Source organism: Rhinolophus hipposideros (assembly GCF_964194185.1).
Source record: "Rhinolophus hipposideros genome assembly, chromosome: 5".
NCBI lineage: Eukaryota > Metazoa > Chordata > Mammalia > Chiroptera > Rhinolophidae > Rhinolophus > Rhinolophus hipposideros.
The window spans coordinates 66,306,157-66,330,666 of record NC_138051.1 but is presented as its reverse complement, the minus strand read 5'-3'; the positions used below and the strand labels follow the sequence as shown (position 1 = coordinate 66,330,666).

Here is a 24,510-nt window from a genome sequence, read left to right as displayed (position 1 = left end):
TCATTGTATCATTTTCAAGTATGAAACAGAATTGCTGGTGATTCCCTTTTATGGTGAGACACTTATTGTCTTGCCCTGAAATCGTCATACTTTCTCTGGCGTTTTATTTATTTATTCATTTATTTGTTTAGCTTTTTTAAATGGAGGGAGCCATTTTAAATGCTTTCAACTGGACTTTTAACAAAGTCGGTTGATCAAATCTCTGGCATTTATGATAGATCTCTGTTCTTAAGTACCCGTATGCTCTGTAGTAATGTACAGTAAATGGCTTAGCACTTAGAGTGGTCACCACATGTTTGCTACTAATGCTCACCTACCCGTGGTATTTTAAAAAAATTTTAAATCAATATTGTGTGTATTACCATAAAGCTCTGCTGATAAATTCTGCTGTTGAAGAAAGATAACTGAAATCACTCTAAGTTTCCCGGTATGCTTTCTTACCATAAGGAATGAATTTATTGGTATAATCACCAAAGTAAACATTGTTCTAGAATTGATTCTTCCCATCCTTTTTTCCCCCCCCCCCAACTTTCTTGCCCAGCACCAGAAAGTTAGCACTGCTTACTAAGTTTGGCCTTGGACACTCATGAAAGTTGACATAATGCTCATGGTGACAAAAGGACTTAGCTTTGCGTATACTTAAGAGGTTTTATTTATTCATTCATTTATGTGTGCATTTAATAAATATTTGGTGATTCAGATAATGCAAAGAAGAAATGGGAGTAGATCTTGCTCTTTAAGGTGCATAAATTTTAGTAGAAGAGTTAAGACAGATACATTAATAACAAAAATGCAAGGTCGAAGGTGGGAAACTATCACAAAAAAAATTACAGAAAAAAGACTTTGAGATTTAGAAGAGATAGCTTAGCCCCAGCTTGGAGAAACAAGCAATTGATATTCATACTTATGAGTCTCCTGTGTGTGGGTGTGTGTGTGTGTATTGGGGGGTGTTTATGTATATAGATTTGTATATTCATTGTTCTATTGATACTCATAAAGAGATAACTGGTGACAAATCCAAAAATATTGGAAGCCTTCTAAAGGTTGGTGAATAGAAACCACACACACCACACTATTACTCAGTTATTTTATAGACATGTTTTTCTAATTTAGCTTATTGTTTAGGTGAATTATTTCTTAAGGATAGTTTTAAATAACAGAAATGACTGTTTTTCAATGTAGAAGAGGCAACCAGGTGCCCCGCGTTGGGCTAACAAATACTTCCTTTATAGGAAACTGCACCATTTCTCTTGTGGAATGTTCAGAATCCCAGGCAAAAAGATTTGTTCTGAGTGATTCATCTGGGCTCATACTCCAGGGTTGAGAACCCCTGTGAGAATTGATCCAAAGAGGGGTTTTCATGTGTGATAGTTTTTAATGCAGATGGTGAAGCAAACTGTGGGGACAAAACCCCAAAAAACAGTTTCCAGGCTCTCGGCCTCACATAGAAAGGTGCTGGCTCGGGTAGTAAATGGCCATCAACTGTGATCAGATGCCAGCAGCTGTGGCTAGTTGGCCGTCAGCTGTAACCCGTAGGCCATTGGCCACTAATATAACGGCTGTGGCTACGCTAGCAGGAATGGGAATGGGGGCTAGCAAGAAGATGGTGGCTGGCAAGCGCGGACTGCTGTTAGGCAGATTATGTAGATCCTGCTTCCTGTGTCTCCAGCCAAGCCTCCAGCGAGAATATATTGGTTTGACTCCCCTATCTATGGCTCCGTGGGTGTTCCTGTTTAGCCTTACCGTGTCCTGCGTTCTTGGGCGGGGAGTGGGAGCTGAGACCCTGCACGACAAATGGCGCAGCGAGCAGGGTTCCCCACACGACACATGGCGTAGTCGGCAGGATACGATGCTGGCCAAAGCTTTCCGAAGGGCAGTGGAGCAGTTTGTGCGTGTGAAAGCTCAGTCTGAGGAAGACCAGGAGGAGCAGCTGCCAGAGAGCTCGATCCCCGTGGAGGGGTGGAAAGATGTGGATGGTTCCCCAACCAGCAGAGGCCGGAGAAAGCGGAGAAAGCGAAGGTTGTTGCCGCCCTGTGGGCTGGGAACTGCTTGCTGAGGCAGCCCGGATGCAGGACTTTTAGTCCCAGGAGGAAAGGCTTGCTGAGTCCTCCGTGGGAGATGAGGGTGAGGTCAAGGTCATCCCTCACCCCCAGGACAGCCCTGGCGAATGACTATGGACTATGGGAAATTGCCTTCCATCCCTAATTTATTGGACGTTTGACTGTTTGGGAACATACCACCATGTAGTGGGACTGGCGAGAATGTTTGCTTTTGTGTCTTGACTGGCCGCCATTGATAATATGTAAGCACCTTGATGTGAGCCGCTGTTGTTACAGCACAGTACCCCGAGAGGCCCAGAGAGAGAGTGGCAGTGCCCAGAGAGGCCCTGGCTGTGTCCAGGAAGTCTGGCTGTGTCCAGAGAGAGTGGCAGTGCCCTGAGGCCCTGGCTGTGTCCAGGAAGTCTGGCTGTGTCCAGAGAGAGTGGCAGTGCCCTGAGGCCCTGGTTGAGTCCAGGAAGTCTGGCTGTGTCCAGAGAGAGTGGCAGTGCCCTGAGAAAACCTGGCTGTGCCCGGGGAGACTGGTGGTACCCTAAGAAGCCCAGGAAGTCTGGCTGTGACCAGAAGTACTGTGGTGGTCCCCTGAGAAAACCTGGCTGTGCCCGGGGAGACTGGTGGTACCCTAAGAAGCCCAGGAAGTCTGGCTGTGCCCAGAAGTACTGGTGGTGCCCTGAGAAACCCTGGCTGTGCCCAGAGAGCCTGGCTGTGTTCAGGATAGTGCATTCACCTCCAGGCTCCTTGCACAGGGCCCCTCGCAGAAGACGCTTGTCGTGTAGATTGTGAGGCGAGACCCTGTAGGGGTGGAGTGTGGGGACAAAACCCCAAAAAACAGTTTCCAGGCTCTCGGCCTCACATAGAAAGGTGCTGGCTCGGGTAGTAAATGGCCATCAACTGTGATCAGATGCCAGCAGCTGTGGCTAGTTGGCCGTCAGCTGTAACCCGTAGGCCATTGGCCACTAATATAACGGCTGTGGCTACGCTAGCAGGAATGGGAATGGGGGCTAGCAAGAAGATGGTGGCTGGCAAGCGCGGACTGCTGTTAGGCAGATTATGTAGATCCTGCTTCCTGTGTCTCCAGCCAAGCCTCCAGCGAGAATATATTGGTTTGACTCCCCTATCTATGGCTCCGTGGGTGTTCCTGTTTGGCCTTACCGTGTCCTGCGTTCTTGGGCGGGGAGTGGGAGCTGAGACCCTGCACGACAAATGGCGCAGCGAGCAGGGTTCCCCGCGTGACACAAACACATAGCTTGAAATTACTACTACATCATGGGCTGTGGAGATTTAGATGTTTGCAGAAAATTAAGGCTTTTTCTAAGACATGGTTGTTCAATATGAGGATGGACACAACTCTCCTTTTACTGCTGCGAACATGAGAATTTTATTGCATTGGCGTATAAACAATTACAAACCTTAACAATGTATGAAATAATTTCAGGATATTATCAATTGCACTATCAGGCTGATCATGACCATGAAGTTGTTTTGGCATCAGGCTACATCTTTACATGTAAGTGCCTACATATCCCCAAAGGAAAAGACTAGAAGAAAAACTGAATGCATCAATTTGAATTGCCTTATAAGATTTTGTAAACGTTCACACTGGGAAACATTAAGTTTGTCCTGAAAGATTTACATTGATTCTGCCTGCATTTACCAATGCCTTTTCTTCTTCAAACATTCTATTTCCTTCCACATTGTTCGATACCTCCAGACAAAATATTCTATGGAGATTTCTTTTATACAAACAGTATAAAGAACTTCCAAGGTTTTATTATGAGAAAGAGATTCTCCAGGTAGGCAGGGGGCCTGACTCTGCTCCCTCTGGATTTTCTCAAGGTATCTGCTTTGCATGCTCTCTGAGTCCCATTTCCTATTAAAACGCTAGCTCAAGAACTTGTTTCAGCTGATATTAGTAGAAAATTTAAAAATACTTGGCTCAAACTTAAGGGAACACAAACCAATAACATCAAGAAAATAGAAGAAACATGAAATGAATTAAGCTCACAAGGTAAAAATCCCTCTCTGATCTTACCTTAGCTAACAAGCTCCCAGGGCTCCCATGCCCTGACCATTCCATGCTCTGAGATGGTGTGGGGACAAAACCCCAAAAAACAGTTTCCAGGCTCTCGGCCTCACATAGAAAGGTGCTGGCTCGGGTAGTAAATGGCCATCAACTGTGATCAGATGCCAGCAGCTGTGGCTAGTTGGCCGTCAGCTGTAACCCGTAGGCCATTGGCCACTAATATAACGGCTGTGGCTATGCTAGCAAAAAGGAATGGGGGCTAGCAAGAGGATGGTGGCTGGCAAGCACGGACTGCTGTTAGGCAGATTATGTAGATCCTGCTTCCTGTGTCTCCAGCCCAGCCGCCAGCGAGAATATATTGGTTTGACTCCCCTACTTATGGCTCCATGGGTGTTCCTTTTTGGCCTTACCGTGTCCTGCGTTCTTGGGCGGGGAGAGGGAGCTGAGACCCTGCACGACAAATGGCGCAGCGAGCAGGGTCCCCTGCGTGACAGATGGTTGCTTATATTCTAGACCCAAAGCACTGGAACAGTTTTTTCAGGCACCTTGCCAGGCTTTCTGGCTTCTCAACTCTTGGCTTGTTTCCAGTACAGAGGGTAACTTATTTTCTCCTCCCTATTCCTGCTCCCACATAGAAGAGCTAAGATCAAGATGTAAATTTCCTCCAGGGTCCCCCACTGAGTAGGGAACACCCAACCCCACAAACATAATTTCCATCCTGAATTCCCAGTTAAAGGACATACCTTCAATCTCTAGGCAATTGACAGCCAGATGACTGTCATGCTTGGCACCATGTTCATTCCACCTTTCATAGTAAATCCCATCTCTGTTACAAGTGTGGCATGATTCATGTCTAGGTAGTATGATACTGTTCTCACCATATAAGAAATATACCTATATTATAATAGGATCATTCTGTCACATTCTATAGCAAATAACACTCAGAGCTATGCTACTCCATGAACAGAGGGCTATGAAGTTAAAGTTAAAAGAGGTGCGAAGGAGAAACAGAAACATTTCAGCTCAAACTCATCCTCCTTTATGAAGCCTCTCAGGCCACCCAGCCCACATTGATGGGCAGTATAGGTTAGTGGAAAAATAGCTCTAGTTCTGGTCTCTAGTGGACACACCTGAGTTTAAGTATTAGCTCCATCAGGAATGAGCATTGTGATTTTGATCGAATTATGTAGTTTCTTTAGACTTCAGTTATTTCATCTGTGTAAAGCAGGGATATTGGTGTTCTCATCTCTTACTGTGAGAATAAGATGAGATCTTCCATGTAGTAGATACATGCATGTCATGGGGTCAATGCATAATAAATGTGAATATTTTACATCATTTACCAATTAAAATTATATATCACTTATGTACTATTTATTAATTATTATAATGAAATATTCATATCCTCTCCATGCGATCATAGGTTAGGGACCAGGTAGATAATGTAAATAAGCAAAGAGGGAGGTGCCCAAGATAGTAGGAAGTGGTGAACGTGATACAATAGACAACACACACTCCTTCTGATCCTGACAGCTGCTGGTGCTATTGCTGCCAGAAAAGTGTGAGCTCAGTGATTCCAGAGCTCAGAATTTTTCCAAAATAAGCTGAAAATTCTGATTTTATGTGAAATATTCTGATTTTTTTCTATGTGTGTTGGGGATCAGTTCAAGTGTTTGCCTGTCCTATTTGATTTTTATGAATATGCACACCCCAAATGGATCTGTCTTCCCTGCCACTGACCGTCAGTTTGTGCTCTCAATTAAATTCCCCAAGACCTCCTTAAGGGCAGGGTCAGATCTTTCGGTCTTGTTGTGTCCACAGTGGCATGTAGGTACTGGGCATTGGGTAAATGACGACCAGCAATGGAGTGCATGATTTTGGGACCATTACCTGTGTAACTGATGTGCTTTCTACTTGACTTGACCTGCTCGCTGTTGCTATTGTTTTTAATCTACTGCCTATTATGGGCCCGAAGTTGAGCATATTTTATGTGCATGAACCAGGGGTTCCCAGTCACATTCTGCTAGAAATTCAGTGGGAATTTGATTAGATTTCTTGCGTCCCATTATGGGGTTGAACGTTATTTCATTTTTTCTTGCTGGAATCCATACCAACACCTGCACTCAGTAAGGGAAAGAGAAGTCGATAAACTTAAGTGATTCTTTAAACCCACTTTGGGAAGCCATAACAGGAGGGAGAAAAAGAAAGGAAAGGTGGGAGGAAGAAGATCCTTCTTGGACTTATTTTGTGCAAGGCACAGTGCCTGATGCTCGGTGGGGGTGGGGGTAGGGCACAGAGAAGAATAAGACAGGATCTCTGGTTTCAAGGAGCTAAATGCATCCAGATCTGATAAACCAACATGTTTCCACAAATTAATATGTAAACCTCATTTTGGATTAGTTGAGTCATGTTTTAAAATTTGAAGGGGAAATCTACTTTTGTATGTATTTTTGAAAGCTCGATAATCAACCTAACCAACCTGTAATTAATCTTTTGAGTATATGGCAAATTTTATATATAAGTTTTGCGTAAGTTTGCTTAAAGCAGATATTCCTTTAAGACTACTAAATTATTGAAGAGAAAGGTTTTATTCCAGATGTTTCAGAATTTATAGATACAATATTAATATAGCTTTTATGTTTCTCTTTATAGTACCCTTGAGAAATAGAATATTATTGTTGTAGTCTTACTTTCCAGAGGGAAATACATAAAATGGGGTCATCTGAATCCAAGGTGAGTTGTTCAATGAACAAGAGTTAGACTCTAGAACTTATAATTTTTGTTCTAGGGCTGAATCTATTCAGATAACTCAACTTAATTTGGGGCTGGATTTATAGGAGATATTGGAGAACACCAATTATAAGGAATCAAAGCTGAGACGATATTATGTCATGACCAGTAAACGTAAGGGTAATTATGTTGACTGATGTTTTTCACTTGCTAACCATACATAGGAGATGATGTTAGGAGCAGAATCCTCTCATTTAAAGACAATAATATTAAACAAAATAAAAAAATACTTAAATATCGATCTGAAATGTGGGTTGAATCCAAAACATTTTGCAACTGGTCTTTGAAGTGGACAGATTATCTTGTCTCAAGTTTTTTTATTTTCTCATGTATATACCTTTTATTAGGTTGGTGTAAAAGTAACTGCGGTTTTTGCATTTTAATGTTTTAAGCCGAAATTACTTTTGCACTGACCTAATAAATATTGTCAAGGTTAGAATGGAGGAAGTTTCTAATTATTATATGTACTATTATAGAGTTATGGGAAGTTTGAACTTCAGTAAAAAGTTTTCAAGAAATTTTTATGGATTAATATAGGATGTTTAAAAAAAATCACTGTGAGGAAGCATTCTAAAAAAGAGAGAACTGAATAAATTAACAAATGTTCAAAGCAGAATATTTAATAAACAATCACATTTGTTATTTTATCTAGTTTAAAAATGCACCGCAGGTTACAGATGTTCTTATGAGTGTTTGAATTTTAAAGGGGAGTTTGAAAAGCCAATAAGAGGTCTTCTTATCAGCTTGTTGGCCCCACTTCAAATATAGATGGTACGGATGCTTTTGCAAAGCACATTATTTGGATTTCAGCTTTTGATGAAGACTCTCATGGATTGTACCACAGCAAAATGACTAGATCTTGGGCAAAACCTGTGCTTTAATGCATGAATGAGATTTCAAGTAGTCAGAAAAATCTCCAAGGATTGTGCTTTTTAAGCTTGACTCATCCCAAATGTGAGCCCAAGGAGTGAACTGTAAGGAGTAAGCAAACTGGTAAAGGTAAAGGTACTCTAGGGAAAATAGTAACATCAGGAGTCTATGCTTGGCTGAGTAGCAAGAAGAGTGATCTGGATTGAAATTTCCACATTAAGCCTGTGTTTTTAAAAGGGGAATAAAGTTGTTCCCCGTTCAGGTTTGTAGTGCAACGTGACTCTCTACAGAAGCAAATGTTACTCCTCTTTGGAAAAAAGCATGTCCATGAGGTCCATAGGTTTCCCACACATTATAACCAAACAAACATGAACTTGTAATAAAAAAATCAACAGACTAACAAGGAAACAAACAGCCATGACTGAGAGTCAGCAGCAATGGCAAATAACTAATTGGCTTATTCCCTGCTCAGCATCTTAGATGCTAAAACTAGCAGAATAGAATATAAAATCATCATTGTAAAAGGTTTAAAGAAAGAAAAGATGAAATCCCTGAAATGAACAAGTAATAAGAAGCTAATAAAAATGAAATGTTGGGAAAAAACTCTGAATAATTAAATGGTTACATTGCAATAAGAGGGAGTTAGTGACCTGGAAGATCAATTGAAGACATTGTAGAGCATGTAGCACAAAGAGGTGAGTGAAAGAGCATGAAAGAAAAGTACAGGAAAACTGGGACAAGTAGAGGAACAAATTCAAACATATCAATAATGACAATAAATACAGGGGGACCAAATATGATGTTAGTTTTGGGTTTCTTGTAGATGTCCTTTATTCACTTGAGGAAGTTTTCTCTTTTCCTGGTTTGCTAAAACATTTGTGTGTGTGTGTGTGTGTGTGTGTGTGTGTGTGTGTGTGTGTGTGTGTCACGAATAACTACTGGATTCTTTCAAATGCTTTTGTTGATACTGGATTTTTTCAAATGCTTTTATTGAACCTATTTTTCTGCACCTCATTGAGATGATTATGTGGTTTTTCTGTTAATATGGTAAATTACACTGCTTGATTTTCAAATACTAAAACAACTTTGTATTTCTGGGATACAAGCCCAACTGGTCATGATGTATAATCCTTTTTATATATTGGATTTGATTTTCTAAAAGTTTCAAACAAAAGAAAATTTAAGACAAAATGCATTAATGGACATATATAAAGCACTGTACCCAACTATGAGAGAATACACATTATCTTCAAGCACACATGAGCTATTTTACAAAAATGACTTTATACTAGTCCACAAAGCAATCTTGATGAATCTGAGACAACTGATACCATGCAGGCCTTAATGGCTGTTCAATTCAGTTAGAAATTAAAAATTAAAAAGGTAAATTGTTCCATACCTTTACAAATTAAAAAAAAATTACACTTCTAAATAACTTATGGATCAAAGAAGAAATCATAATAGATAATAAAAATAATTAGAATGGAATCATAGTGAAATGTTATATCAGAACTTGTAAGATGACACTAAAGGGGAGACATTTAGCCTTCAAAGCTTCCATAAAGCCTGAAAATTCATGAGCTCAGCAGCCTCCACCTTAAGCTGTAAAAAAAACAAAAGAACTCCAAGGAAAATGGAAGGAGTGAAGTAATAAAAATAAGATTTTATTATTTTATTTTGCTGTTTCATAAATTCATAACAACTTGACTAACTTTTTGTGAAATTTGTGTGGAAGAGCAAAAACCCAAGAAGTAGCCATGTACTGCTAAAGAGGAAGAGTAAACTGGAGCGTGCCCTACCTGATGTTAAGACTTATGAAGCTCTCACTATTTCTGTATGTATTCAATGTGGTCATGCACAAGGATAATTAAAATAATTAGTGGAACAGATTAGAGAGCATTGAAACAGACACATTCCTGCAGGGGTCCTTGATATATGATAGAGGTGGTCCTTTAGAGCAGAAGGGAAAGCATCTTTTTTTTCCATAATAGTTTTGAGATAATTGGTTGTCCATATGGAAAACAATTAAATCAGATTAAATGTAACATGATACACAAAAATCAATTACATATGGCTGAAAAACATGTGAAAGGCAAAACTTAAAAGTTGGAGAAAAATTATAGAACTAATGATGCAGAAAGATTTTTTTTCAGTTCTGACACAAAAATTGCTAACCATAAAATAAAATATTGATAAATTCAATATTGATAAAACTAAATACTTTTATAAAAAGATACTAGAAAGGTAGTGAAAGAACAATTCCTAAAACTAGAGAAGATACTTATAATACATATAATTGATAAAGGATAGTTGTCCAGAATAGAAAGAACTCCAAAAAGTCAATAGCAAAAGACAGGCAATCCGAAAGAAAAAGGATCAAACATATGGATAGGCATTTTACAGAGATACAGAAACATATAATAACATACACAATCTCATAGTTAGGGAAATGCAAATTACATTGACAGTGACATTTTACAGACACTGGAGTAAGAAAAAAAAATTAACATTTGACAACACCAAAAGTTGGTAAGGATGTGGAGCTAGGAAGTTTATCTAGACATTATTTAGAGCATTGAATACTTCTATTCCTTTTGACCTAGCAGTTACACTTTTAGGAATACACCCTAGAGAAACACTTGAATAGAAACACTCGAATAGATACACTAGAGATCATATATAAGTGTTCATAGCAGCACTATGCATAACAGCAAAAAGATTGGCAACAACTAAATAACCCAAATGTTTATTGATGTGAGGATTAAAAAAATAGTGACATAGTTACATAACGGAATACCATAAAACACTGCAATTAAACTAGTATTTTGTATAAGGTATGTGAAACTTAAAACCATAATTTTGAGTGAAAAAAGTCCCAGAAAATAACATTCCGTACTTTTTTGTGGCATTAAGGGGAAGAAGGTGGTTAAGATGATAGAACAATATGCAAATAGATACAACAATATTAGTAATATCCCAGTTCTTAAGTTGAATGATGAGTTCATTTCTCTGGAGTCCATTCCAATATTAAGCTCAATAACAGAAATATTATGTATATTTTCTTTTGTATATATCTAATATTATGATATCATCTCTATATGATAAAAATGTAAAAGCACTTAGCTGGCAGGACTGTTTAAGATTTTAGAAATGTAATGAAATTCTATAAATTCTCAGTCAGCTTCACATTGTGGGATGCTGAATTTTGCAGTCCTTATTTCAGAAGCTTTCTGGGGTTCCTCAACCCCTCCTCATCCAAGAGAGCCATCTGCTGGAGAATCGCTTCATGTCCTCAAAACACATGTATTGTTTCCTTTTCTGGCTTTTAAGTTTTGTGCCCAATTTGATGCCCAAGTTAAAAAGTCTAGAGAATAAAAGCTGTGCTATCCCAAGTGCTTCAGTCACTCTTCATCTGTGGAAACCATTTTGCTATAGTGTTTTTTGATTACATTGGTACAGAAGTTCCTAGGAAAACACATTCCAGTAAGTGTTTCTTCTTTTAGAAATAGGCCACTGGGATTCTTCAGAGCCATTCCCTTCAGAGAGGAAGTGGGAGAAACTAGTACAGCCTCTCCCCAGCAAGGCCACGCTGTCTCTTTTCATGCCATCCTTTTTCTTCTTCATGTGCTGTCATTTATTTACGTTGGGTTTAATTTTAAACTTTGTGAAGGAAAGAAAAGGGCTACTCACAAGACAGTTTTGACACTCGAAACTAAAGAATGAATAGGCACAAGACAAGGGTCCAAATTAATCATTGCTATTCCAAAGAGCCAGAAAGTATAGGTGAGGCCCTGCTCTTTCTGCCAATCAAGGACAGACAGTTTATGTTGGGAAACAAGTATTACTGCTGGGATTCTTCTGACTCCCATTGTTGAGGTGACAGGGTCTCAAACAAGGGTTCCTCTTTGACTCATTAGTAATACTCTGGGAATGCTAGCTGCATCTCTATCTTCTGGAAATCTACAAATGTCTAAACTGTGACAAAAACGGAATGAGACAAACCAAGCGTCTTTGATGGGAACTGCCTATTAAATGGCAACTGGACTTTGAAGCAGAGTCAGATTACTCAGGCTGGGATCATAGGGCAAATTTTCTCCCTTATCATCTATTGATATCGTTGGGAGTTAACCCATGGCTCTGGACCTGAACACATTTAAAACTCCTGGTTTTGGTAACCTTAGGCAGAAATGTTTACGATGTCTAAAGCAAACAGGCCTGACCTAGAGACTCAAAAATTCATGGTTGAACAAACCCATTTGAGGCTCTGCTGTGATACCTGAGCACCCAAGGCAATTATATCACCAGCTCAGTAGCTATAAGTAAAACAGAGTTCATAAAACTTTCTATCTCTTTAGCCAACAATGTAAGTTTGGCTGATAATGCCTACAAAGCATTTTGAGCTTTTTAGAAGAAGAGCCCCATGAAAGTACAAAGAATTGTTATGTGTTATGGAACAGCGGTCAGTCAAGGTCCTTCTGACAGTGTGTTTCTGGAGAGAGTACTCCCAGTTTTATTGTCTGACTTGGAGATAGACATTTCATGTCGGGCATTTCAGGACAGAGAGGAGGAGAAAGAAGGCTCCACCATGGTGGGTGAGTGTGGCAGAGATTATGACACAGGAGACATGCTGACTAAAGCAAGTCCTCCCAATCACAGCATGAAGGTAGCAACGTTTTTGGCCTACACTTGCTGAGATGCAGCCTTCTCTTCAGGATGCAGAAGGATGGAGTAAGATGACTTTTGAGGTCCCCTGCATTATTTTTATAGCTCTGTACTTTATTTCCCCTCCAGCTTTATTGAGGTATAGTTGACAAAATTATAAGATATTTAAAGTGCACACTGTGGTGATTTGATATGCGCATACATTGTGAAAGGATTCTCACCTTTGGATTAATGAACACATTCATCATCTCACGTATTTGCTTTTGTGTGTATGTGTGAGAACACTTAAGCCCTACTCTCTTAGCACATTTCAGTTGTACAAGGCAGTGTTGTGGACTGTAGGCACCATGTTTTACTTTAGATCTTCAGACCTCATTCATCTTATAGCTGAAAGTTTGTATCCTTTTACCAACCTCTCTCTATTTCCTCTACCACCCCCCCCCCCCGCCCAACCCCCATCCCTGGCAATCTTTTTTCTACTCCTTGTTTCTATGAGTTGGACTTTTTTTGTTTTGATTCCACATATATAAATGATACCATGCAATATTTTCCTTTCTCTGTCTTATTTCACTTAGCATAATGCCCTTCAGCTTCATCCATGTTGCAAAGAACAAGATTTCCAACTTTTTAAAGGCTGAATAACATTCGTGTGTATGTGCATACCCCATCTTTATCTCTTCATCCATTGATGGGCATTTAGGTTGTTCCGTACCTTGACTATTGTGAATAATGCTGCTATGAACATGGGAATGCAGATATCTCCTAGGGGTAATGATTTTGTTTCCTTTGGACATATACCCAGAGTGGGATTGCTGGATCATATACTCTGTACTTTAAAGAGGAGGAATTAACTGAATGAGTCGAGGACTAAGTAGAAATTCTTCTTGGTACCCACCAAGTAGTGGACAAAAATGGTTCAGTGATGACAGCTGAAAACTCAGGGCTCAAAGCTCTGCCTCTGCCTTTGCATTCCCTGGGATAAGTATTATATTGTCACAATTGTTCCATCAAGTACAACCCTCTTAGATTTGTGGACAGGAAAGGTAACTAAAAATGAGAGTGCTTTAAAAATAAAGACTTTTATTTTTTAGCCTATGACCAGTTTCTGTCTATAGAAGGAAGGTCAGCAAAGCTGTCAAATTGTCTTGAAGATCCCTGATAATTTTCTCCATAATCCAGTGACTCCATTACTTTTTCTCTATCCAACTTCCTTCCCAACTTTTCTTTAATAAGAGACCCGGTCCATCATTTCCCCCCCTCCAGCTCTATTGAAATATTATTTACATGTAACACATGTAAGTTTAAGGGGTACAATGTGATGATTTGATACATGTATATATTTCAAAATGATTACCATAGTAAGATTAGTTAAATTCCATCCCCTCACATGATTACCTTTTTTTGTGGTGGTAACATTTAAGATCTACTCTTAATAACTTTCAAATATATAATACAATATTGTTAACTAGAGTCACCATGCCGTACATTAGATTCCAGAACTTATTCATCTTATTATTGGGAGTTTGTACCCTTTGCCTAGTCCATCTATATAATCACTTCCTTCACACACGATCAACTACCTCCCTCCCCTACCCCTCCCCGGCTGACCTCTCCTAGCAAAATTTGCCACTGGTTAAATCTCTCTGCCTCCTCCACTCCTCCACCCATGCCTGCACCCAAGCAGCTGAATGTGGCTGGAGAAAAACACATAGCCATCTTAACATAGAAAAACACACAACTGTCTTAACAATTCTCACCTTAAATTTATGATGCCACATCTTAAGTGGGCCCATAGGGCTGCCTGGCAGTTTTACCACATATTCCCAGAGAATTCACTTGCCCATTTTTCAAGATGACTATTTCACACTTTCTCCTCTCCCCTCAAATCACCACCATTTCTCTTTTCCAGTTTTTTTTTTATTTGACTGAGAAAATAAAAGAAATATGAAGATAATGTTCATATACGCCCATCACCAAATCTTCCCACCTGCCCGCACCTGTCTCCACTGCCCCGGACGATGCACTGAGTCTGCTCAGGCCCTGGCTCCCTTCTTGCAGTGACAGCAAAGAAACCAACCTTACATAGTGGCCACTGTGTGCTGGCTCAGTTGTAAATACCTTCTACATTAACTAGTGTGAGGTAGGAATCAAACCAGTTTTACAGATGAGGCAGCCAAAGAACACCCACATTCAGTAGTTTGTCCCAAATCACACAGCCACAATACGTTTGTGTGGCTCCAGGGGCCTCATGTGTAACCACTCTATGAGACCTCATCCCCCAGGATATTCCTCCAGCAGCTGTCTTCTCAATCCTACATCATCACTTTCCCCCTCTCTATGAGATCTTACCCCATCAACTTATAAGCAAATCCTAATATTTCCTATTTTAAGAACCTGCCCTTGACCTCATATCTCCCTCCAGCTACCCCTTAATGTCCCTGTTCTTTTTCAAACTTCTTGTAAGAGTTTTCTATATTTGCTGTATCTACTAACTATCTTTTCAACCACTCCGGTCTAGCTTTTGCCCCTACCATTCCGAGGAAACAACTTTTGTCAAGGTCACTAGTGACCTCCAAGATGTCAAAGGCAGAGGTAATGTCATAGCCAGAGGGACATTATGTGTTCTTAGCCCTTCAGAAATGTTTTATTCATTTGGTTTCCTTGACACGACACTCGTCTTGGTTTTTCTTCCACCTTAGTGGTCACTTCTGTCTCCTTTGCTGGATCTCCCCCTACTGGCCAACCTCTAAACGTTCCAGTGCCCGAGGCATGCTGTGGACAACTTCCCTTTCTGTCCACACTCATTCTCTTGGTGATCTCAGCCAGTCTTAAGGCCTTACATATTATTTATAAATGGATGACTCCTAGATTTTTTTTATCTCTAGCTTTGACCGTCCCTAAGCTTCCAACGCTTCATTTGGATGGCATAATCATAGCCATCACACAATTAATATGTCTCAAATAAAATTCTTGATTTTGCTCCTTATCCTTTAGTCCCCATTTTTAGCAAAGTGGGCTCTTCCTCCCACACCCCACATTGTAGTTATCAGCGGGGCTCTATCTTCACATGACATCTCAGATCTGACCACTTCGCCCCGTATCCAGGACTACAGCCTCACCCAGAGCTCCCCTCACCTTATCTACTCTCTGGGCTTGGAAATTGACTCCTGATGAGTCTCCCTGCTTTGTCTCTTGTTCTGATATAGCCTCTCCTCCACTCTGCAGTCAGAGACATTCATCATAAATATATCAGATCTGGCCCCTCCTACCCCTCATTCTTATTTCCTAGCTTCTCTCTGTCCCTCCCTGTCCCCCAGCCCAGTCTTTGCATCCTTTGATTACAGTAAACCCACATCCACCTCAAGGCTTTTGTCCCTGCTATTCCCTCTTTTCCCCTCTGCTGGCAATGCTCTTCCTAAATTAACCTAAATTAAACAAGGTAATTCATTATTTTGATATGATTTCTGTTCAAACTTTCCCTTATTAGAAAAGCTTTCCTTGATCTCCCCATCTAAATAGCAGTGCCTGGCATTTTCTGTCTTCTTGCCAGTTTTAATCAGAGTGTAATGTTGTATCATACGTCTGTTTGGTGTGTTTCTCCTTGAGCGTGTGTGTCAGCTTCTTCAAGGCAGAGACCTTATTGCTCGATTCCCGGTGCCTGGAGCTAGGTGGTTGATAAATATTTGTTGAATTTTTGGAATAGTGACAGGTATTAAGTCCTACAAAGTTAAAGGACAGGAATGAAAAAGATTAGATGTGATACTTTAAAAAAAAAAAGTAAAACAAAACAAAGCGAAACCCTGTAGATGATGGATGGAAAAGGGTTTGTGTGGAGGAAATGGTCTAGAAGCACAAAGGGAGAGTCTCAGATTCCTGGTGGCTTCATGAGCACATCCATGCGGAGGGTGGGGATTTGAAGTGCTATTCCTAGAGATTTACAGTTGGTGAAACAATGAAACTGGGGATCTTATGTTCCCTAAACCTCCTCCATGTGAAGCACTGAAAATGACAAATTGTAAATTTGACTTTTATGATGACAGTAACGGTAATGGTTTTTTCACGTGTTTCTTTTCTGCGTGTCCTTAACCAATATCCCCTTTCCCAGTTCCCCCTACACTTGGACTGAGAACATTGATGTAATTGTTTACCGTCTCTTGGGTCACTCCTCTGTAAAGAGAACAGTTCCAGGAGTGGATTTATGTACCTTTCACTTAACATTGTTGTCAGTCCTACTCACTGATGTAGAACAAGAATGGAAAGAAAATTGTGCCAAAATAATACATTCTCTTGTTTAGTATTATAAGCTGCAAAGAGATTGGGACACTCCCTTTAAATTCTGTTAGCATTTCCGTGTGCTTTCCAGTGGATAAATCTTTGATGACCTCCAGAAAACAGGAAGGGGATGTTTCCTCCCCCTGTAAATATAAATACGACCAATAAAAAGTCATGTCACCTGACCTTTGACTCCAACTAAACATGATGCATCACAACGATCTGCAATAACTGATTTTGAAAATTTAAAATGTAGGTAAATGCGGGGCACAAAATCCTGCAAAGCTCACGGTACCCAAATTTGGCTGTAAAATTTGTTTTAAAAGGCCAAGCGTAATTATTCTGGAGTGTTTGGATCATTTCAAAAGATTCGTTTGTAAGCACTCACTGTGTTACTTCATTTCTCATTGACTTTTTTTCCGCAGAGGGGGAAGAAGATGAGGACGAAGAGGATGAGGAAGAAGAAGATGAGGAAGAGGAAGATGAGGAGGAAGACGAAGAAGATAAAGATGCAGACTCCCTGGATGAAAGCTTGGATGGGGACACTGAGCGACGTGGGTTTACGCTCCCTGGCGTCACATCCCCGGAACCTGGCCTGGAGCCGGAAGACATGCACCTTCTGGAGGGAGCCACGTACCAGGTGCCAGATGCCATCGAGTGGGAGCAGCAGAATCAGGGCCTGGGTAAGACTCAGGAGTGTTTCCCTTCCCTCCTGCCTCCCCTCGTGTTACTTCTCTAAGGTGACAGCTTTCTTTTATTGGCATTGATTATGGAGCAAAATAGAATTTCTGTTTCTGTTGATGGATGGTTCATTTAGGAAAACGTTACCAGGTTTTTTTTCTTTAGTATGTTTATATTTGATGTTCTTAAATAGCCAGATTCTAAGCAGTCTCCAACCGCCCACCAAGAGCATGGTTACCTAATTTTTGGAAGGAGTTCCATCTTTCATTCTCAGCTAGAAGACAGATGTAGGCTTTGGGAGGACTTCCAAATGGGGAGGAAATGTGTGTAACCAATATGCTGAACAGGCAGCGTGAATGGTCTGGAGTCAGAAGACAAATGTATTTTGTCACCCTCTGTCCTGATAGAATTTACTCGCGAGGGGAAATTTTTTCCCCGCTTCTGGGTGAGCTCTTGGCAGTTAGTCCTCTGAGTTTTGTGTTTGTTCTTATGGTTGCATTCCATTGTCAAACACAGTCTTGTTTTAGCAGCCAGTATCCAGATACCCCCCTGCTCCCTCTGTCTTGTGCATGGCCGACGTTTTCTGTGAGAGACGCTGTGGATGCATGCTGACCCCAGCGTGGCACGTTCTTCCCCATCAGCAGGGATGCTCCTTTGTCTGTCTCCTCTTGGCTTTTTCAGAAGAGATACTGTTAAGCTCTGGGTGATTCCTTGAGGCCTCAGTCTCTTGAGCTGAGGTGAAGTGACATCTTCTCCAAAGAACCCCTGCCCCCTAAAGTTCTCTTAGTCTTTAACAGCTAGGTCCCTTTATAATCTTCAGTACAATAGAAGTTAGGTTTAAGAGTCCTATAAGTAGTTTGGGGGGATTCATTGAAAATTTGGATGTCGGTTTGGGACTTTGCACTGGAATATCATGCTAGTGTGTCTTGGAGGCTGGTAGAAACTGCCAATTTAGAAAACTGAAAGCAACAAATGAACCAGACGAACAAACAAAGAAACAAAAACTCATAGACACAGACAACAGTTTAGTGGTTCCCAGAGGGTAAGGGGGGCAGGGAGTGGTACACGAGGGTAAAGGGAGTGAAATATACGGTGATGGAAAGAGAACTGACTCTGGGTGATGAACACACAATGCAGCATATAGATGACGTACACGTGAAACCTATGTAATTTTACTAACCCATGTCACCCCAATAAATTTAATAAAAATTAAAACATGTAGAATCCTATTGAATATGATCTCTTAGAAATTGTTTTCTTCTCCTCCCATGGAAACTCTTAGATCAGTGGTGAGCAAGGATGAGTGTGTTAAAACAAGTATGGAATGGGGAAATGGAAGCATCTCTTTATCACATGACTGGGTAGTTTAAAACAAGCTCTTTTTCTTTTTTTAATTTTGAAGCTCAAACTGGAATTGGTAAAACATTTGAAGGTTTGTGATCAAAAGAGGAATCCTTTTCATAATCTCTAGAGCTAAAGAAATATACATGAGGATGTGTAATGCCATCTGTTTTCCTTGATGGAGGTCTTTGATAAACTGTCCTTTAAATTTGGTTAATTAATTTATCCAACTAACCTAACTAAGCACCTTCTTTGTTCCTGGCACTTTGCATGGCATTGGGAACATAGCAAAAAATAAGGCAGTACCTTTTCTTGATTAGGGCAGAGCCCTTTTCATAAAGGTTTCAGTACAGGGAGAGTGAGTTCTATAACAAAAGTAGGTTATAAGAGGGCAGAACAGAAATGTAGAAAGGGACCGTTTATATTAGGTTGGAGTGTGCAGGGCCATCCCTTGTAGGACAAATAGGCAGGAGGTAGCATGCATGGGAAGGAGGCCAAAGAAAGAATATGCACCAGGCGTTGGAGGGCTGAAAGGGCATGGCATGTACATGCGGGTTGGCAAGGACATTGTTTTACATCAGATTTTTTTCTTATTATGGTAATTTACCATTTCCCTAAATGTCTCTTACTGTCACTTCTTTTCCTGATAAATTCGTTTGTCCGCATGTTTTTAGCCTTGTGGGTTTTCTGGGAACCAAAACAAGGGACAAGTCTGTTAGGCTATCCTTTTTTCCACTGTGGGAAGACTGTGTTTGAGGAGTGTCTGGGTCTAGAATGTTATTAGCTCATCAACTCTTTCTTGGAGTGACAGGAATATCTCCTCATATTCAAAACCAGTAACAACTTCTGGATCAATATTAATTGATACAGTTTCCTAAATGCTCTCAGATGAGATAAAATAAAGGAAAACCTCCCCTATTTGTGCGGAATCTTGTAGATAGAGTAACGACTCCCCAAAGATATCTATGTCCTAGACTTTGGAACCTGTGCATATGTTACCTTATGTAGTAAAAAGGACGTTGCTGATGTGATGAAGGATCTTGAAATGGGCAGGATTTTCTAGATTATCTGGGTGGGCCCACTGTAATCACAAGTGTCCTTAGAAGGAGGAGGCAGGAGGGTCAGAGTGAGAGAAGGAGAGGTGATGATGGAGGGAGAGGACAGAGTGATGTGGCCAGGAGCCAAGGTGTGCTGGCAGCCTCCAGAAGCTGGCAAAGGGAAGGAGACGGATTCTCCCCTTGAGCCTCTGGAAGGAACACAACCCTGCTGACACCTGGATTTTAGCCCAATACCTATTTCAGACTTTTGACCTGCAGAACTCTGAGATAATGAATTTGTGTTGTTTTGAGCCACTAAGTTTGTGGTAATTTGTTACAGCAGAAGTAAAAAACTAATACAGATGTCAGTAAGTGTCTCATGAGCAGCATCATTTTAGAAAGTAGAGTTGCATGGCAGCTGTACTCAGAGTGTGAACATTATAAAATTAAGTTGTTTTTCCTTAATGAATCATTAAGAATGGAAACATGGAAACCCTTTGAATAGTAAACCTATTTAGTATAATAACACTTTAATTAGCCATCTTCTTCACTCCTATTTTGAAGTGCTTTTCTTTTCTTTTAATTTGTTACAGATTATCACATCCTATTTTCAATATGAATGGTATTCCAAAGCAAATACTTTGGGGGAAAAACCCAGCTAAACTTTGAAACATGAACAGATTGAAGAAGTGGGTAGTTGGGATTGGCTAAAAATGATGCAAACTCTTTGAATAGATTATAGTTTTGTTTCCTGTGAAGAGCAGAACACTTAGATGATGTTTTAAGGCAAAGTTGTAGATTCATGGCCTCAAATTCTCTGCACTTCTGTGTTCCTCATCATCACATACTCATTGTCTTTAAAGCTTTGAAAAGAGAGAGCTCAACCTCTTGATCTTGCTGTCAGGAAGTGTGACTGTGGAATGAAATGTGTGTTGCCGGGATAGAGAGAAGCCGGAGTGAAGTCCTTGGGTGGATTGATTTATTGGTAAAATGCTAGTAGCACGCGAGAGGCTCTTTATTCATGTGTACAGAATCAATTTCTTTTCTGATCTCTAATAAGTTCCTTTTCAAATGTATTGGCAAGAAACTGTACAGAGAGCAGATGATTGGTCTGCATTGCTTCTCATCCTCTTGCTATGATAAATCACACAATTATCTTTTTTGCAGTATAAAATTGACATGACCAAAATTGAGTCAACATATCCATTTTAATGTTTAAACATTTCCAATGTAATTAGTCCCTGGAGATTCTTTCCTTTTTGCGTTCTATATCTGTTAGGATGCTTTCAGCTACAGGTAGCAGAAACCTTAAATTGGTTCAAAGAGTAAATAAATACATTTTATCTCACAAGAAGTCTAGTGATAGAGCTCTTGGGTCAGTTGACTCAGCAGCTCAACTGTCATCAGTTTTTTCCATCTTGCTGCACTGTGTACTTGGCCCCCAGGCTGACTTCCTTATAGTTGCAAGGGCTGCAGCAGTTTCAGGTATCACGCCCAGACAAGACATGATCCAGGGAAAGAAGACTTGCTGAGTCAATTGACCCAAGAGCTCTATCGCCAGACTTTTTACCATGTTTCTTTCATAAAAGTGAGGAAGCCTTTCCAAGAATCCCCCAGTAGAATTCTTGCTTCTAATTAGCCAGGCTTAGGTCACAGGCCCATTTCTAGCAATCATTGGCAAGGGGAATTTGATCAGATGACTGGTGGGATGGATGGGGGTGGGTGTCAATCACCACACTATCCCCCATGATTTCTGTTTTCCTGTTTTCTTTTCTTGTAGCTTATACTTGTCCATGTCTCTTCTATTTGCTAGGAATCCTATGAGCAATCTTGTTAAATTAGTATGTTTATCTTAAATATGTTTTGAGTTGGTGAGTTCTGAATGAGGACCTGAGGGTAGCATTCTTCCTTTTTTTTTTTTTCTTCTAAAGAAGTAGGCCACTTTTGGACACTTTGCAGTTTGGTTGATATTCTGGATGGATAAGTCTTCCAAAACTCATCAGTTAGTTAAGTGCAGAGTTATTATAGCTTTCTTCATTTTTTTTTCAAAAGCCTGCATCTAACAGAATGGGCTCCTGATTTAGGAAGTGGAATATTTTTCTCTGGAGGTCTTTCAAAAACCTGATAAACATTCGATTAACAGTCTCGGGATGTTTGTGGAAAGCAGAAGAATGAAGAGCAGTCATGTATCTATTTTTCATCATCTATTCTTTGAGGACCTACTAAGTGTGTGCTGTATGTTGTGGAACTACTGAGAGGCTGACTTATAAAGAGTTAAATTGCCGTGAGTCAGAGAATGGTTCCATAGATGTGAGGTCAGTGGCTGAGCACTTCCACAGTGGGGGACTGAGTCACCCCTTACAACCAGGGATTGCTTTGGGTGACAGCCATCTGTGAGGTGTGACTTCTGGGGTACTTTACCCAATCCCCTAATTTATACCACCCTTCCTGCCTTAACATGGTGTCTACTTTACACTATGCATATTAGAGCCTTCCTTTGGATTGAGATGATGTACCTCGAGAAGGCCTTAGAAAAAAGCAGATCTGCTATCTGGGTAGATAATCCAGTAAGATAGTATCATTTATTTATTGTTATTAATTTATCAGATTCATTAGCATGATTTTAAGATGAAAGAGAGAGGAACACAAGACAATGTGTTTTGGATTGGTAGGAAGGTAGGATGAACTGTAGGCAAAGGGTGTGGTGTTTGGACAGTTTAGAAACTGAGGCCTTGACTGTGAGAAAGTCAGACCCTTAGCCCTAAAATGTGTCAGCTCATTTCTTTTTTCTTCTTGTCCTCTTTCTTTTTATTCTCTTGAAACACCTAACATGGAGCTAAGACGGAACATGTAAATATAGTGCGACATGGGCTGTGGCAGCAAAGAAAAGATGCTCCTCAAAAGATAGTGGGATGTGTGAGATTTCAAAGAACTCTTTATTGCAATAAATGTCAGTTTATTTTGATGTGAAACATGTTAAGCTATGGATTGAAAGATTTCTCAGGAAGCTGTTGGGCTAACGTAATTCTGTGTATAGAAAGAGAGGGAGGAACGAAACCTTCATCCACTGTAACCAGCACAGAGTGGTAGATTGGCCAAAGTTCCCAGACCAGTGTTTCTCAATCTTGATGGCACATTGGAATCATCTAGAGAGCTATAAAAAATACTGATGTCTGGGTGCTACCCTAAAGGACAACTGTCCTAGACTGAATCCATTGGTTGTTTCCTTGGAATTAGGCAGCTTTCGTTTATGTAGGGGGATGGAGAAAGAGGATTTTAAGAAGTGTTTCTAATGACAACTAAGTGTAATATGGTATCCTGGATGAGACCCTGTAACAGAAAAAGGACATTAGGTAAAAACTAAGGAAATATGAATAAATGGTCTTCAGTTAATAAAAACAGAAGTGTTTTTATCTTCTATGAATGGAATCCCCATTAGTAAAGATTTACATTGCTTTTTATGATAATTTGTGTATTGGATTAGTGTGCCTTAAAAAAAAATTGGCTTTTTACAGTCACATAGAGATCAAATTTCAAGTTAATATCTGTGCTTTAATTGTCCCAGAAAGCCCACGGTTACATTACAGACTCCTAAATCGGGACTATGGAGGTTTGTAACCAGCCTCCTGCATATGGAATGATTGAGTATCTCCTGGTATGAGTTTCTGTGGGTGTGCTTCTGCCAATTACCTGGGATTCCTTTCTGTCCTGAGCTGTTACCCAAGATTTCTGGATTTGAGAGCACTGCCATTCACTCTTTCTTTGGAAAGAACAGAATTATTTTTCCTAGACAGGAGTAGCAGAAGACTTGGGTGCAGACCCTTTTCTCATTAGACAAGATGTCCTGGTGGCCAGATTTTAAATTAGAGGTTGTGATCCCTGCCTCTCCTGCCTCACGAGGATAAGTGCATAAGGGAAATGAGGTCTGCAGAGGAGGACACCTTCCAAGACCAAGACATTATTTCTTCGCAGATCTTTCCCCTTGAGCTGTTGCTTGCTTGAAGATTAGTAGTAATTGGGGATTTTTAGGGGGAAAAAAATCTGTCCATATGCCTGTGGCGAAAGATTTGAATAAACTCAGGATTTTAGTAGGTTTTAAATGCACTTAATTCCTGAGTTTTCCATTTCTTTTTATCCTACTGTATTTTTGTCAGAAGACTTAAATCCTCTTTTTAGCATGAGGTGGGTTATAAATAGGTTAAATACATAAAAATGAATCGACTTCCTTCCTGTTGCCATTTCCAACTGTGCTTGCAGGTGTGTACTGAGAACCACAAATACAGAAATTTATATGAACCAAAAGTCAAAAAGACAGCTGGCCATACGTAAAGAAAATCAGGTACTGGCCTAAAAACACTTTAATGTACTTTGTTTTTTTCTTTCATTTCGATGTTCATGACACTTCTGATGAGTAATTCTGTATGCTGGCTACAGTCAAACTTTGGCGTTCCTTTAACGTAGGAAATGTTAAGCTGTTTGTAAAGAGGAAAGGATTGATGGCATGGCGTGGATAATTTTGTGGGTTGTGTTAAATTTTTTTAAAAACTGACACTTACTGATTTCTCATAGCTATTTGTAGGACTTCTCTACCCAGAATCTCAGGCAGACAGAACTGAGGCTTCAGGAATTCATTAATTCCAAGAGTCATAGGCAGAATCTAGATCATTCACACACACACACACACACACACACACACACACACACACACACACACACATTCACTTTTACTCAAGCCAGCTGCGGAACACTGCAAATTCCCTTCTTCTAAGGTTTCTTT

The 24,510-nt window shown here is 40.2% G+C and overlaps 1 protein-coding gene across 3 annotated transcripts in view; it reads left to right on the top strand.

The window, feature by feature from the left end:
* ARMH4 (armadillo like helical domain containing 4) overlaps window positions 1-24,510 on the top strand; it is a 138,357-nt gene that overhangs the window by 56,339 nt on the left and 57,508 nt on the right. For all 3 annotated transcript variants that reach the window (XM_081047409.1, XM_081047411.1, XM_081047410.1), the window contains one exon: window positions 17,100-17,357. In XM_081047409.1, the coding sequence (XP_080903535.1) occupies window positions 17,100-17,357 (258 nt within the window). The remainder of the gene's footprint in view (window positions 1-17,099; window positions 17,358-24,510) is intronic.